General features: G+C 45.5%; 1 protein-coding gene across 6 annotated transcripts in view; it reads right to left on the bottom strand.

Moving 5' to 3' along the window:
* Positions 1–17,796, bottom strand: part of DISC1 (DISC1 scaffold protein) — a 342,719-nt gene that overhangs the window by 245,024 nt on the left and 79,899 nt on the right. For all 6 annotated transcript variants that reach the window (XM_033842010.2, XM_073793660.1, XM_073793662.1 and 3 more), the window contains exon 4: positions 1,296–1,443. In XM_033842010.2, coding sequence (XP_033697901.1) covers positions 1,296–1,443 — 148 coding nt within the window. The remainder of the gene's footprint in view (positions 1–1,295; positions 1,444–17,796) is intronic.

Raw genomic sequence — 17,796 nt, forward strand, 5'->3', positions numbered from 1 at the left:
TGAGAGTCCGCCTGCCGATGCAGGGGACACGGCTTCGTGCCCCCGTCTGGGAAGATCCCACATGCCGCGGAGCGGCTGGGCCCGTGAGCCATGGCCGCTGAGCCTGCGCGTCCGGAGCCTGTGCTCCGCAACGGGAGAGGCCACAACAGTGAGAGGCCACAACAGTGAGAGGCCCACGTACCGCAAAAAAAAAAAAAAAGAAAGAAAGAAAGAAAGAATTAAGTAGAACGTCAAGTTGGGAAGGGCCTGTGTGAGTGAGAAGGAGACAGGAAACAAGGTGATACTTCAATGTCAGATGAAAAAAGAATAGAAATGGGATGTGAGATTCACCTGTTCTTTAAGAGAATCATGTAAAAGTTCACTCAACCAACACTTGTAAGGAAGCACCTACCAGGCGCCAGGCACTCTGCTACGTGATTCCCTCAAAACTGCAGGACAGGCACGTGAGAAAACCACCAGCCTCGCTGTCAAGACGGGTTCTACGGAGCTGCCAAGATCAACCGAATGTAAAATGAGGACTGGGCCAGACAGGCCTGTGATTGTCAGAGCCAAGTGGAAGTTGGAAGTACAGTGTAATTGCTGTGGCCGTGTTTACACCCAAGCAGAAGCAGACCCGCGCTCTGATTAGCCTAATCGCATTCATCGCTACCGCTTCCCTCGCAGGCCTTTACCCAAGGAGAGAGGTCACCAGCAGACAGAGGAGAACAATGTTCACAGACTTTTCCAACAGGCCAGCACCTGGGACCCGGCGCCAGACAGCCTGACTTAGCTGGTCTGGGGAAGAAGCTGGACGTTGAAAAACTCTCCAGGTGATTCAGACGTGCAGCCAGGATTGAGAGCCACCGAATTAGAAGTAGCTTCTGGCCTCCACCTAGTCCCGGTCCTGGGAGACCCTTGGGTAGCCGAAAGAGCAGAAGATGCTCCGGAGGAAGAGTCAGGAGGAGGATGTGTCTTTATCCCTCGGTCAGAGGGGACCATGGGTGGATATTACAGGATGACAGGAGACCCAGCTGCCCTCAGCAAGAGGAAATCCACCTCCACCTTCTCAGCGGGTGGGCTGCCCGGGGGAGCTTAGCACCCAGCCGTGCCTGTGCTTGTCGACGGGCCCTGCTGGCACTTAGCAGAAGGGCTTCCTAGGGCGTGTGACCCACCCCGGTCCCTGCCTCTGGAAGGAGCCCTCACCTGTCCAACCAGCAGAAGGGTGCTTCCCGGGAAAACGCAGCGAAGGGTCTCCGGGGCTCTGCGCCACTCAGGAGCGGGGAGAGGGAAGAGGGCCCCCAGGGGAGAGCACGTACCTCTGGGCCGCCCGGTGCAGGGTGGCCTGGGCCTGTGCCCTCAGGTGGCCCAGGAGGCCACTGACGGCCGGCTGCTGTGAAGGGAGCTGAAAGTGCAGGCTGCCTCTCTCTTTCTCCAGGGCTTCTAATCTTTGTTGGATCATCTCAGCTGGAAAACAAAAATGATGAGAGGGGAATAAAGAACCATCAAACTCAAAATAGACAACCCAGTGTCCCTGGGCTCCAACCCCAGCCAACGGTCACCTCAATGACATAATACAAAGGTCACCTGTTTCTAGGTCAGCACTTTCATCTCTTGGTTCATGCTTTTAAGAATCTTCCATCTTTTTATTGAAAACACAGCCCCGCTAGCTTTCATTCTTCTAACTGTCGGAGGTTACAGTCTATGTATTTATATGGTGATCATAATTACGACCATCACATAGGAGGACACATCATACTAATTATTTTTAAAACCATGATGGCTATTTGGGAGAAAACCTGCTAATTTTGATGAGTCTGTATAACCGGTTGAAAAGTATCAGTGCTCATGGGGCTCCCCTGGTGGCACAGTGGTTGAGAGTCCGCCTGCCGATGCAGGGGACACGGGTTCGTGCCCCGGTCCGGGAGGATCCCACATGCCGCAGAGCGGCTGGGCCCGTGAGCCATGGCCGCTGAGCCTGCGCGTCCGGAGCCTGTGCTCCACAACGGGAGAGGCCGCAGCGGTGAGAGGCCCGCGTACCGAAAAAAAAAAAAAAGAAAACTATCAGTGCCCAAATGTTGATTTTTGAGAATGTCTCCTTAGAAACTGTCCATCAGCAGAGAACCAGTCACAATTACTGAAGCCATAGAAGTGATGTTCAAACTGTCATGCTACAGCTGACCAGAGACCTGCTGCAGCTTGGGTGGAGGGGACGCGGGCTCAGGTGGCGTGTGCAGCAACCCTGAGTCTCTGGGGATGCCAACTGCAAGACCTCCCCGTCAATTTGCCGTATGCCTTGTGACCAGTAGCCAGAAACTTGCTCAGAGAATTTGCCAAGGATTCATTCTAGCAATACCAGAAAGGGTCGTCTACTTTCTGTTCAAGACCAAGTGACAGCTACTGCCAGGGCTCTCCGTCTGTGCCACCTGCTTCAAAGAGACAGCGGAGCTAATTCAGACGCTACACTTACAACACACGGTGGCGTCTGGCCTGACAGGTCTGCTAGGATAACGCCGAAAGGTACCAGCCCCGTTCTCTAACACCAAGCTTCGTACTTTTAAAATATTTTATTTTAATTAATTTTTACATTTTTATTAATTTATTTACTTTAGTATTCAGTTATTTCTTGCTGTATAAAATCAAAACTTCAGTGAAAAGCGATCAAGTTCTTACCTTGTATGCTTTAAAATGACATACTGATGCAGTCCTGACGCAGTAGTAAAGATGTGTTAAGATACTGTTACGTAGGGATTAGGAGAAAACTGAGTATGCACCTCAACTCTGACATTTCTAGCCGTCTGACCTTCAAGTGACTTAACCTTTCTAAGCTTCAATTTCCTAATCTGCAGAAACAGGCCTAATAATAGTCTGCACATCATAAGATCTTCGGAGGATTAAATGAGATAATACGCACAAAGCATTTAGCACCACGCCTGGCACCCAGCACGCGTCCAAAAGGAGTGGCTATTATTAGTGGTACCAGCAAGTCCTGGCCTTCAAGTGTCCACAAGGAAGTCAGAAACCCAGGCTGGCCTCCCTCTGCCGGCTACCACATTGTAAACTGTACCCTCCCACCGCCAGGTGAAAAGTCCGCAGAGAACACAAGCTGATCCAGCAAAAGCAAACACTGCAGATGGGAAGGCGACCACTACAGATCACATTCACAATGAATGGCAAAGGAAAATATGAATTACCCCAGGAAACAGCCGTGATTAGGTATGTTCCGTGCTGTCATTCATCTGCAGAAGTGTGGATATCTTAAGTTATTTCTATTTTATGATTTTTAAAAGTGCACTAGATCACTCCACACCAGTCAGAATGGCCATCATGGAAAAGTCTACAAACAATAAACGCTGGAGAGGGTGTGGAGAAAAGGGAACCCTCTTGCACTGCTGGTGGGAATGTGAATTGGTACAACCACTATGGAGAGCAGTATGGAGGTTCCTTAAAAAACTAAAAATAGAACTACCATACGACCCAGCAATCCCACTCCTGGCATATATCCAGAGGAAACCATAATTCGAAAAGATACATGCACCTCAGTGTTCACTGCAGCGCTATTTACCATAGCCAAGACATGGAAGCAACCTAAATGTCCATCGACAGAAGAATGGATAAAAGAAGATGTGGTACATATATACAATGGAATATTACTCAGCCGTAAAAAAGAATGAAATAATGCCATCTGCAGCAACATGGATGGGCCTACAGATCATCATACTAAGTGAAGTAAGTCAGAAACAGAAAGACAAATACCCTATGATATCACTTACATGTGGAATCTTTTTAAAAATGACACAAATGCACTTATTTACAAGACAGAAGCAGACTCAGGGACTTCAAGAACTAATTTATGGTCACCAAAGTGGAAACGTGGTGGGGAGGGATAAATTAGGAGTCTGAGATTAACATATACACACAACTGTGTATAAAGTAGATAATCAACAAGGACCTACTGTAGAGCACAGGGAACTCTACTCAATATTCTGTAGTAACCTACATGGGAAAAGAATCTGAAAAAGAATAGATATGTAAATACGTATAAATGAATCCCTTTGCCGTACACCTGAAACTAACACAACATTGTAAATCAACTATACTCTAATATAAAATTTTCAAAAAAAGAAAAAGTGCACTAGGATGGTCATCACCGACTTTATAGCATACCATTGTCTCTCATTTCTAACTTATCACCCATTCCATCCTCCCAATGGCTATCCCATTTCGCACAACTAAATGCTGTATTTGTGACTTCACGTCATTTGTGTGAATCCTGCTGTTTCCCTAAGAAAATCTCTCCCATCCTGCTCTCTATTTGGCCAGTGGTTTGAGGAAACATAACTTCACTGTCTCTGGCTTTTCTTTCTTGTAAACATCTGCAAGATTTCTGCAGACACTGTTCATCTGATTTCAGTTTGTAGCTCAACATCGAAAGCCAGAATTGCAGAGAATGCTGCACATGGCAGGTGCTGAATAAATGGGGTTGACTAACCGTCTGACTGATAGAACACCAACAATTTAGAATTTGGGTCACATTTATAAACAACGCTGAACAGTAAAAACAAAGTTAACCATGAAAGACATTACCAAGCGCTAAGCAAAATGATGCATTGAATAACATGTTCTTAATGACACTGCAAATTTACTTTATGATTCTAACACGCTTTATTTGTAGGACCTCAGCAAAGAAAATGCTAACCAACCTCTCATTCCATTTTGGATCAAGCAAATGCGTTTTTTGATGCTGCTACAGCGTACTTATTAATGTTTAATTTAGGGGCAGTGCTCATCTGTTATTCACCGGCACCTCAGTCCTAAGTGCCTGTTCCTTGGGCGACAGTATGGAAACAGAATGAAAGAAAAGCACTTTCTACGTCTATGCATAAATAAGCAAATAGGCATTTACAGAGCATCCTGCTAAACAGATTCAATTCCCACTGCCTTGTTCTGTCTGTGGGATGACAATATATGGTGTAAACCATTTTCTTGGCTGTTCTACATTCTACATTCTAAGGAGGCCCTTTAAAGTTAAGAAGCAATCAATGTCTTCCTAAGTCATTTTCCCTTGGTTTGTACATAAGAAATGCTATTCATTGAGAGCAGAATATTGTAACAATTCCACATCACCATACACATCGTGCGAGATGACCAGTTTACAAAGAACAAGACTGTGATGAAAGGGCTTCCCTGGTGGCGCAGTGGTTAAGAATCCGCCTGCCAATGCAGGGGACACGGGTTCGATCCCTGGTCTGGGAAGATCCCACATGCCGCGGAGCAACTAAGCCCATGCGCCACAACTACTGAAGCCCGCGCACCTAGAGCCCGTGCTTCGCAACGAGAAAAGCCACAGCAATGAGAAGCCCTCACACTGCAACAAAGAGTAGCCCCCAATTGACACAACTGGAGAAAAGCCCACGCACAGCAACAGAGACCTAACGCAGCCAAAGATAAAATAAATACATTTAATAGGAAGAAAAAGACTGTGATAAAATGTATTTCAGACTAACCCAAGCCAGCCTCTGAGATTTCAGTGTGTTGGAATTTGCTGGACTCATTATCATAAAAATCAGCCACTATTGGGGCACTAAAGCCTTCAGGCAGAATAATCATTTTTGAGCAACTATTACATGTCTGGCACCATATATACATTATTTCTGAGCTTCACTGAAACTTGTAGAGCAGGAATACGAATGCAGAACCTAAAATGCAGAGAATTTAAGTAATGTGCCCAAGGCCTCAGAATGAGTAAGGAGCAAAGTCAGAATCTGAACCTTGACTCTTCTGGTGCCAATCCCTGGGGTTTTTCTATTATACTTCCCAGGAGCCACGCCTGAAGCCATGCCTGCTCCTATAGTTTCCCCATCACACAGGGATGCTGTCTGTCTATTCATCTGTCTGGCTCCCTGGAGACTGGCATCCACTGGGCAGGGCCGAGCCTCAGTCACCTCTGCCAATATCCAGTTCAGCGCTAGGCACACAACAGGTACTGGGTAAATAAATAAATGAATAAATAGGTACTGGCTGAATAAATAACTGAATGTCTACATTTGTATGAAGAGCCCTGTAGACACAGGAAAATAACAACCATTCTACCTTGCTATCTATCAGTCATGTTATCCTCACAATGACCTCGTGAGGGAAACACGCTTGTTCCCACTTTGCAGATTGAAACACTGAGGCTCATGGAAAGTTTAAGAGATTTTTCTGGGTTAGTCGCACCGCTATGTGGATTCAGAAATAAAGCCAAGGTCTGTCTGACTCCAAAATCTGTGTGCTTCACACTGTGTTCTACAGGGACGATCCCATCCTACGGTGTACACCATAACCTGAAATACACACCCGGATGCGTTAAGCACAGGCAAACTATCAACTCATCTTTCACCTGACCCACCTTTCTCACAGAAAGCAGTCCGAAGCCAAAACAAACAAACTGGCAAGAGTGAAACAGCCTCAGATCCAATTCTAGGGGAATGGTTAAATAAACTATGGTATGGCCACTCATATGGAATGGTATGTAGCAAGGCAAAAAACAATTAGAAAAACTGTGAGGGAATATTTTAATTTACAAGAGAAAAACACGATACAAAATTATATGCACATAGGATCTGTATTGTAAGATATAGATATGGTTTTATAGCTAGTGGGAAGAAGCCGCATAGCACAGGGAGATCAACTCGGTGCTTTGTGACCACCTAGAGGGGTGGGTTACGGAGGGTGGGAGGGAGGGAGACGCAAGAGGGAAGAGACATGGGAACATATGTATATGTATAACTGATTCACTTTGTTATAAAGCAGAAACTAACACACCACTGTAAAGCAATTATACTCCAACAAAGATGTAAAAAAAAATACAAAATAGATTTTAAAAAAAGAAAGGAAAAAAAAAAACCCCGGGAAGAACTAAGAGTTTTGGCAATCATTCGTGCGATTGTAGGTGATTTTTTTCTCAATTTCACTGCTTATCAAATCAGCTGTAAAATCTTGAGCTGTTTCGTATTTTGAAAAGTATTCTATTTTTTTAAGTCTACTGGTTACTTATACTGCTCTTTGATTTCTGCATTAAAAACGGAGATTTGATTTCCTCAAATTCTTAATGCTAAACTGCTTAGGGTAAGCTTGGTCTGCCTGGGTCACAGAGCTTTTCAGTGTATCCCAAAGAGGATTGCCAGAAATGTTATATTTTAAGCTCACCGATGTGTGGAAAGAAGACTAAGAAACCACTGTGGTTGTGGCATAAAAGGAAAAACAAACATTTGGGGGAGATACAAAAATTCCAGGAGACAAGCAATAATTTAACCGTGATACTTGCCCACTCAGCAGTTAGCCTGTCACCTTGTTCTTAGTACATACGTGTTGATTCACTCTGAAGTATTTCCACAGAATATCGGGTTTGAAGCATCTGTTCTTCCTCAGTAAGACTCTACCAGGCAAAATGAATTGTGAGTGATCAAAATAACAAAAGTAATGACACGTCCGGGTTCTTCCCCAGGTCTTAGGTGTGTCATAAGACTAGCAAGCACTGTGTGTGAGCGTGTGTGTGTGTGAGTGTGTGAAGGGTGTACACACAAATGCTGTCACTTGGCTTGCTTCAAGTAGCAGTATCCAGACACATCAGAAAACACCCAGAATTCCTCAGGATCATGAGCTTTTCACAGGAAGGCATGGTTATGGGTCCCTCCAAAATACTCTTCGCCTCAACTCTTAAAACTAAATTCATAAGAAGATGTTTCTTTCACCAAATGTCAATCACCAAATGTCTTAGGGAAGTAACCGACCAACTGAATTTTGGTTACTTTTTATAAAAGCCTCAGATTTTCGGAACCCTAAAAATCGTCTCTAAAGTATGTTTTCACAGATGCCGTGGAAAACTGGATCACTGCATCTGTGTGCTCTGTGCTCATCGTTCAGAATCTGCGGAGGCTGAATTTCCACCGGCAGCTCAGTTGTCCGTGTATTTCTAAGAGCCACGGAAGGGGGCCCCCCAGCAGTCCAACCGCTTCCGACACCACTGTTATCACCACTTCCACTCCCACCATCACCACCAGCCCTGCCGCCACTGCCTCGTTCTACTGAATACATTAGGAAGAGAGACCCATCCAGCTCTCCAGCTGTTTACTGGGAGACATGAGTTGAAAGCACTTACAAGACGGAGGAACATTCATTTCCAAATAGCTGCAAAGCAGAGAACCCAAAAGAGGACAAGGGAGGAAAAGCCACTTAGCAGCACAATGAAAAAAGTTCAAAGGAACACACCCCAGGGCTTCCCTGGTGGCACAGTGGTTAAGAATCCACCTGCCAGTGCAAGGGACACAGGTTCAAGCCCTGGTCCGGGAAGATCCCACATGCCGCAGAGCAACCAAGCCCATGCGCCACAACTACTGAGCCTGCGCTCTAGAGCCCGCGAGCCGCAACTACTGAGCCCGTGTGCCACAACCACTGAAGCCCACATGCCTGGAGCCCGTTCTCCACAACATGAGAAGCCACAGCAATGAGAAGCCCGCGCACCGCAGTGAAGAGGAGCCCCCCATCACCGCAACTAGAGAGAGCCCGTGCGCAGCAACGGAGACCCAACATGGCCAAAAATAAAATAATTAATTAATTTTAAAAAACACACACCCCAAAATATTAACAGTGGCTATCTCAAATAAAGGTGATTTTTTATTTATATTTATGAACTTTCCAGATGTTTTTACTATGATCATGTATTGCTTAAAATTCCACTTTTATATAAAATCATCTAAACACCCCAGTTAAAAGGTAGAGATAGTCAGATTGGGTAGAAAACCAAGACTCAGTTATATGCTGCCTAAAAGAAGCCAGTCCAGCTTTGTTTGGACTAGCATTAGGATGATATCTCTCTTTTCATGGTATTACTTTAAACCTTTTTATGTTTTTACATTTAAAATATGTTCCTTAACAAGGACCTATGGTATATCACAGGGAACTATACGCAATACTTTGTAATAACCTATAAGGGAAAAGAATCTGGAAAAGAATATTTTATATACACACACACACACACACACACACACATATATAACTGAATCACTTTCCTGTGCACCTGAAACTGACACAACATTGTAAACCAACTATACTTCAATTAATTAATTAATTAACTAATAAAAATGAATTTTGATAGATTAAAAAATTCCATTTTTAGAAATAAAAGGCAATTATCAGCTGGTTCATTCAGGCAACGGCAAGCAGACTTCTTACCTGGAGTCAACTAGCATGAATTATGAAGTAAACACAGCTGGGTGTGATTTTTTTTTTTCAGCCATTTAAAAATGTGTAAACTGTGAAAGAGAAACCCTTGTTTAAAATGTAACGGCAGATCGTCCTCCATGAAACAATTTTTATGCCATGTTCTTAATTTTAATATAATTTAGATATATGATCAGTCATTACCCAAATGGCTCAATCACTGCGGCAATTACTAACTCACTCAGCAATCTAGGTGCACGGCTGATAAATGGAACACCTCTGTGTCCTGAATATTGAAGTTTATTGGTATGAAAAGAGCAATGCTTTATAGCAGACTGACCACACCAACAAGGCTGTGGGGCATTTCTGGAAAGCAACAGCGCAACTTAAGGATTCGGCCATTGATTCCTGGGCCTCCTATAGAATGACACTACTGCAAAGCCAAGCGGCCAGTTTTGAGCCTCTCCTTCACGGGCTCCTTTATCTTTCTCCACCTCTGTTAAAGGGTCTGGGACCATTTCATAGTTGACACGCCTCTCAGTCCTCCCAACCTTCTACTGGCACCGAGGTTATTTTTAGAAATCATACAAATGTAAAAAGTTCAAATGCCCGTTCATTCTCTCTGTCCACTGGTTTGGGCTCCACTCCATTTTCACTATCAAACTGGACATGGCGTTCAAATAGTTCCTATGAGCAGATTTCTCATGAGTAATTTGCTCTGCTGGTATTTTCAGACAAAATTAGCTGGACACATCTGCTTGTCACCACTCAAAAACCACAGGCTCCCCCAACCCTTTTCATAGTCATCGCTGCAACCTGTAATCTTTTCAGACTTAATTGTTCTCTTGCAGAACATCTTTGAAACATAGTCATCTCTAATGGAATTCGGGATATTAGGAGTGCACTGTTGACCAACCGCTGTCATTGTTTTAAAACTATAATGCAAATCACATTGATGTGTCTGTCCCTTTCGACAGTGGACAAATGGAGCACACCAGTGTGCTCGGTGCCCAGAGGATTCTACTCAATTGATCTCTGGCTAATGACACGGCAACACGAACAGCTTAAATTCTTTGAGTGGCATAAAGGGATCGAGGCAAAATGGCATATTCCAACAAATAAAACCGTGACCTTCAATTCAAAGGCGACGCTAATGGAGAGAAATCACAAACCAGCAGCCAGCGACCAGAATTACTAACGAAGAGCAACCGTTTCAGCGTGCTGTGAACCTGCAAACGTACTGGTTTCAAGCGATGCCTCTATAAAGGGTAAGGAGAAGCTATAGGACGCAGAAGGCTCTCTAGTTTTAGAAGCATCTTCCTGGAGTCCTTAGGCACCTTGAAGATTTTAGAAATAAAACTGGAGTTGGTAGGAACATTCTCCCGGAGCAGGAAGGCGATAGTAACAAAAAGCAGATACAAGAAACACCTTGAATCCTTTGTGGAACGAACTAAAAATCCCCACATGGTCCCAGGTGGCAGGAGGTCACGGTCCCCAGCCGTTAGGCCCTTCAATACTTAAGTATAACTCCAAGGGCAGAGCTTCCAAACCCCTGAGCTACAAAAATAAGAGTGGTTGGCGGATCAGTGACCCTTACTTGATAAAGAAGTCCAACTCCTGGACCCAGAGGGGGACTCCCGGCCGGTGCGGACCCGGGGCAGGAGGACCGAGCTCCTGAAGGCGGAAGATGATGTCGCCTTCTTGATGGCTGTCTCCCGCCACCTACCACAGTCAATATTTATGGACTTAGTCAATATTTATGGAGTGAGTGGGAAGGCTATGTGCACAGTCTCAGGACAAACCTGGGCTTTCAATTCCTGAAAACTAGAATCTTAAAGATAAACGTCACAGATTGTAGGTCACCCTAAAGATAGTACCTAAGGATGTATAAAATGATCAGGTAAACAGTTTAAAGGGGAGTGGTGGGATTCCTCTCTCTGTGTATAAGAGCCTCTAGTATGAGAAGAAAATCAAACATGTTTAATGATTTCTTTGCTTAAGGATCAGAAGCCCCAGGTTTTAGTCCCAGACCCACTGGGCCCAACTTTGTAATCTTGGGATTATTTAATTTCTCTAAGACACAGTTCCTCATCTGAGGATATCTGAAGAATCATATTAATCAACTTGTGCCACCGGCTTACTGTGAAATGGCAAGGAAAAAACACCTGTGAATGGTTTTGAAAAATACAAGTGGCAGAGTTGTTACAAAAAGTAAAAATGATTCGGAGAACTGCTGTGATGGCCCAACTTGTTGATTCAGATTTAATTCAACTCAAATGACATCGCTTTAGAATGCAGCATACATTCCGTGTGGCCCAGCACCTGGAGGGCTGTCAGCTATGGAGGAGTTTATGCCAGGTCTTGCTGTGTGCATCCTTTAGCGTAACGTAAACCGTACATTAGCTTCCTGGCTCCCTGCCCATCCTCCGTTCACACACGTAGGCAGCACAAGCTTTAGCTTCTAGGGTACCAAGGGTTCTGAGCCACCCAGACGTCAGGAAGCCCCTGGAGGAACATCATGACACACTGATAGACTAGGAACTCACAGAAACATCCATAGGTTTGCCAGATAAAATTACAGCAAGCGGCTTCCCTGGTGGCACAGTGGTTGGGAGTCCGCCTGCCAGTGCAGAGGACACAGGTTCGTGCCCCGGTCCAGGAAGATCCCACATGCCACGGAGCGGCTGGGCCCGTGATCCATGTCCGCTGAGCCTGAGCGTCCGGAGCCTGTGCTCCACAACGGGAGAGGCCACAGCAGTGAGAGGCCCACGAACCGCAAAAAAAAAAAAAAAAAAAAAAAAAAAAAAAAGACTGGCAACAACTTGGGTAGAGGGCCTGGAGCGAAAACAGGCCATTAGGGACCCAGCTCACTGCTTCTAGAAACAGACAGGGACCCCACAGGCAATGGAGAGCCCGTCCATGGTGAAGGGGACAATAAAGAACAGGAGTGGACAGGAACCCAAGCCTGTAGAGAAAAGCACGTACCTGGTCAAACGGCAGTGGCATGCTGTTTGTAAGAACAAAGCGGTGCTGGGCACTTGGTCCTCAGGGTCACCTGGATGACTAGCCTCACCGGACAGAGTGAGACTCAAGACGGCAAAATAACCATCGCGAACCTTTCCCTCCTAGGGAGAGGTGGAATTGTTCAGAGGAATGTCGGGATTACAGTGGACACGGGCCACAGTTCAGAACAGAAGGTAACGAGGCGGCCCATCCATAAGGCCAGACTCTGGAGCCAGCTCTCCGCCCACAGACCGCGGAGAAGGAGTTCCAGGACACGTCTGCCCTGTGTCTACACACAGGAGCCAAAGAGGAGAAGCAAGGAGAAGAGGCTGTTTGGGAGGATGGGGTAGAAACAGAGCCCACAGCACTGCACAGTCCTGCAGGGCAGGGGTTACTGCACACTGTTTCTCTCCCCGAGGTCAAGGACCTCAGAAAAGCCACCTTGAAGCTGGGGGGTGTCTGAAAGAAGGGTAGCTGCATCTCACTTGGGGCTAAATGTTTGCCAAGTTCAGAACCCACAGGCCACTCTGGTGCTACCTTCAAACATGGTAAGAAGTCCTCGGGGAGAAAGCAGAGTGGGGGAAATGGCAAAAGTCTCTCCTGGAGCCCTGCTGTTTCCTGAAGAGCCAGGGATTTCCAGGCTTCCCGAAGACCCAGGCAAGCAAGCCGGGGCCCCTGGTGTCCCCAGAGACAGCCCAGAGGAGCATCACTGCCCCAGCCCCATGCAGGGCATGTGGCAGCTGAGTATTCAGTCATCTGAGGAACAGAACTGTACTTTACGAAATGCTGGCCCAGCCCGTTAGTGGGTGGTCATATCGATTAAAGGATGGAAACCGACATTCACTTCTCCTGAACTAGAATAGAACAAATGCCGTGTCGAGTGGGCTGTGTTTTCGTCTGTGCGTGTATACGGTCAGGGTGGATTTTTTCCTGTAGGTCAAAAACCATGAAGTTCACTGACCTGGGCAATGAATTGTCCAGACAGCAGCACGCTTGCCACCAAACACGTGAGGTTCCTCAGGTGAGTGTATGAAGCCCTTCCACAACCCCCAAGAGTGAAGAGGAAGGGTGGGAGAGGATGAACCTCTGTTCCGGGCCCTCCTCATCCCAGTGGGTCCTGGAGGCTGCAGAGGCTGATGTGCAGGGGAGAAGGGGGCAGAGGCTGGAAGGCTGAGTTTGAGGATAACACTGAGTAATAAGCCGATCGATGAGACAGAAGTCTCCAGAGCAGACTATATAAGTTATAAACCAGAAAAGGACCCATATTTTAAAATGTCTGCTATGGGCTGACTGTCAGAGAAGTCTGATGTGGTCATTGTGTTATAAGAAATCTAACCGTTGATGGAAGTGTGAGAAGGAAGGACTCCCACTTCATCTGGACCAGAAATAAGTTCCATGAAAAGAGTAAGTCCATAGCCAGTGCACCTGACCTCATGGCAACATTTCTGGAGGAGAGGGGTGACCGTCATCACCTTACAGACCTGAGTCTGCAGGCAAGCGACTTCCTGCCCAGGCGCTCTGCCTGCAATTAGTACATGTTGCCACCAGGGGGAGAAGGAGTGCTCAGTTATGGTCCTGAAGGCCCCAAAAGCTAAGTTCCCATAATTCACATTAATCGCTGCATATTTTTCTTTTCACTTTTGGATGGGACTTTTTCCCTATAAAAATCTAATTGTCCTGCTCATTGCAGCACTGTGTACAATAGCTAGGACATGGAAGCAACCTAAATGTCCATCGACAGATGAATGGAAAAAGAAGATTGGCACATATATACAATGGAATATTAGCCATAAAAAGGAACAAAACTGAGTTATTTGTAATGAGGTGGATGGACCTAGAGTCTGTCATACAGAATGAAGTAAGTCAGAAAGAGAAAAACAAATACCGTATGCTAACGCATATATATGGAATCTAAAAAAGTGGTACTGATGAGCCTAGTGGCAGGGCAGGAATAAAGACACAGACGTAGAGAACGGACTTGAGGACACGGCGGGAAGGGGAAGCTGGGACGAAGTGAGAGAGTAGCATTGACATATATACACTACCAAACGTAAGGTAGATAGCTAGTGGGAAGCAGCCGCATAGCACAGGGAGATCAGCTCGGTGCTTTGTGACGACCTAGAGGGGTGGGATAGGGAGGGTGGGAGGGAGGCTAAAGAGGGAAGGGACATGGGGCTATATGTATACGTATAGCTGATTCACTTTGTTGTACAGCAGAAACTAACACAACATTGTAAAGCAATTATACTCCAATAAAGATGAAAAATATTCAAAACAAAAATCCAATTATCCAAACAGATGTTGAACAATAGTGGTTTTTCACACCATAATAGGGGACTGGGACATTAGTGGGGAAAGTCTTAGGGTGGGAAGAAAGGCCCAGTTGACTTTTCTCAGGCCCATGGCCAGTATCCAAACAACTGCTATCCTGAAAGAAAGAGAGACACAGAGAGAGAGAGAGAGAGAGAGAGAGAGAGAGAGAGAGAGAGAGAGAGAGAAGAGGGGCAGGATGCCTCCCTGATCTGGAATGAGTATATCCTTCCATCGAACTCCTCTTTTCCTTTTGTCTACAGAAGTAATGGTTGGCTCTGTGTATATCTGTTTGTTTTGTCTCATTTAAATTTTGGAAGTTTCATTAATAGGAGTTTGGTTTAGGATGTCGAGGTCTCCCTGGTGGATCCAAAGCAATTGGTTCCACTGCCAAAAAGAAAATACATCCCTCTAAGTGGTACGGACACAGAATAACATCACTGACCGAGACGAACAGCGCTGGAAGCGCCTGCTGTTTATGCTGGAAAGCCGCACTTGTATGAGCTCATCGGACGCACCCGCGCTATGTGGGTAGCTAGAAGGATTTGTTTCATAGCAAACCACGCTCGCCAATCCTGTCCTCACTGGTCAGGACCAGGCTAGACTCAAGTTCCATTGTCCTTCCAGGCTGAGCCCTTCCAGCATCCTATGTGTCTTTGGACACTCACAGGTCAAGCTTCCGTTACATATGAGAAAGAAGCCTGGATGTTGAAGGGCTCTCTTCCTTCCTCTCATCCAAGTTTCAGAGTTTCTGAGGCATCATCTTTAAGTCCTTATCATGGTGCTTTTCAACTATTTTTGTTTACTTCTTGGTCTCTCATTTTGTTTTGTTTTGCTTTGCTTTTTTAGCAGCGGAACACTTTTTGCGATGAAATCTCAGAGGAGTCCTAAGAACAGAGAAAGCCAAGGCACTCTGGTGCTCCGGACGGTCCCCCAAGGCAACGCTGGGACCCCTCAGAACACAGCTTGAAAATCACAGCCTTTCTGCGTTCTGAAGAAACTATATAGATTCAGAAGTGTTAAGGAGGTACCAGTCCCGAGTTGCCAAGCGTTTGTTGCTGCCCCAACTTCATACGATGTAAGTGAGCATTTCACTGTACGAGGTCTTTAAGAACAACAAAAGGTTTACATCTTCATCCACTGTTTTGATAGAGACTCTTATTTCAAAGATGTGGGTGAATTTCTGATTCCACAGATATGCATAAAATATTAATCTCAGCAAGATTCACTTACTTGAAACATGAGGTTAAGTCCCCAGCTGTGGTACTGAGGGCTTTATCAGATTTCTAACTTTCCAAAGCATGTTTTTAATATTTTCTTTTCCCTCTTAAAAACTTTTTTCTCTTTCTGTTTTCTTTTTTTTTTTTTTTTTTTTTTTAATTTCTAGAGACCACTATCCACGGCTCCCCAGAGACAGGTCCAGCCAACATTTTGGCAAAGTTCTTTCAATCAACCCACTTTCTGTATCCATTATTGCCTTTGTCTCCCACACGGGTTCAGAGAGGGGGACAGGGCAGATGCAACTGTCCCCATTTAGCAGATGACGACGTGATTTCTCACATCAAGCAGCTCTGGCTTTGGAAAAAGTTCCAGAATGACACACTCATTTTCCATTTTTAATTTTCATGATTGGGACCACCCGTTGCCCTCCACTCCAAACAAAAATGTCATCCTTCCAGGGGTTTCCTAAAGCGATGAAGTTGATCACCTGCAGTCATCCATGCAGTTGGTACCAGAACTAGGGTGACAACCTAAGTGGACTGGTGCTCAGCAGCATGTCCCTCCACCAAACCCACCAGGCTGAACCTCAGCATACGGCTTCCCGCTTCCCAGAGCCACTCCTGCCCCACCGCTGTCTGGGGACGGAGCAAACGTGCGAAGGTCACCGGCCAGCCCTCCTGGGGAAATCACTCCATGGTAGAAAACTAAAGGGAAGTATAAAGTATAGAGAAAAGCAAAAATGAAGCTACAGAAACAGTGGGGAGACAACATCCTGTGACGTTTTGGCAAAGAGAGGAAGAGAGCTAACAAAGACAGAAAGTCACAAGAATACAGAGGGATCAAGTCCACGGCAATAAAGATTCATTATGAACAAACCTCAGTGAAAAACAAACTCCCAGAGGAGCTAATTACACAAGATGCTCTGGCAGTGACTCAGGCAGCAGGCATCCTAAGCCACCCCCAGGGACAGGCGAGTCACCGCATCTCACAGCTAACGGGCTGCCTCAGCGACTATCTCCTTGCAAACAATAAGCTTCTGTCAGGTTAGCGTTCTCTCAAGCCTGTCAATTGTAACCCAGTTTGTGTTAGGAGACAGGCTGGCACATTGTATAAAGGTCAAGTGGAAAACTGTCCCTTCTGCTACATCACTGTCATCAGCTGATAAAGGTCATCCCACCCAATACACTGCCGTGACGGAAAATAACATAGCTTGTCTACTGTAAAATATTCAAGAGTCCCGCTGCTATGGGCCTTCTGGTCTCTCTCTGCTCTCGGAAGGCATTGAACTGGGCACTCCAAGGTATTCCAGCTGCTACTATGACAACAACTTGTTTGCAAACAAATTTGAACAGAAAAACACAAAGACAGCAAGTTTAAAACACTGTATAGACTCATACTATGTAAACATTTTAATGCTGATTATAATTGTAGTAACTGACGTTCATTCAGCATTATATATAACCCAAATATTTAGCATACACCATCTCATTTAGTTCTCAGAACAACTCTATTATCCCATTTTACAGACGGGAAAACTGCAGCTTGGAAGGATTAGGTAATTTGTCCAAGCTCATACAGCTACAAATTGTCAGGTTTTTAACGAGGCTGACCTGAAAGGCACCAATACTTTATGATTCAATTGTTAGAATTGTCAACTATTAATAACACGGTAACTAACACTGCTCATCATCGTTCATAGATAAGATGTATCTTAAACGTTCATTTGTTCATCCAACAACCATTTCTTGAGAGTCTACTTTGACCAGGCACGATCCTAGGTGCTGGGGATAAAGGCTAAAATGAGAGAGGGTCTCTGTCTCTCCCCGCAGGCAGCCTACAGTTCAGGCAAGGGCACAGCCAACGGCTACATTAACACATAATATGGGACTTCCGTTGTGGTCCAGTGGGTAAGACTCCGTGCTCCCAATGCAGGGGGCCCGGGTTCGATCCCTGGTCAGGGAACTAGATCCCACATGGCGCAGCTACAGATCCTGCCTGCCGCAGCAAAGATCCCAAACACCGCAACTAAGCCCCGGCAGCCAAATAAATTAAAATAAATAAATTTAATGTATACGAGGCTAG

This window comes from Tursiops truncatus, chromosome 16 (assembly GCF_011762595.2).
Source record: "Tursiops truncatus isolate mTurTru1 chromosome 16, mTurTru1.mat.Y, whole genome shotgun sequence".
In the NCBI taxonomy this organism is placed as follows: Eukaryota; Metazoa; Chordata; class Mammalia; order Artiodactyla; family Delphinidae; genus Tursiops; species Tursiops truncatus.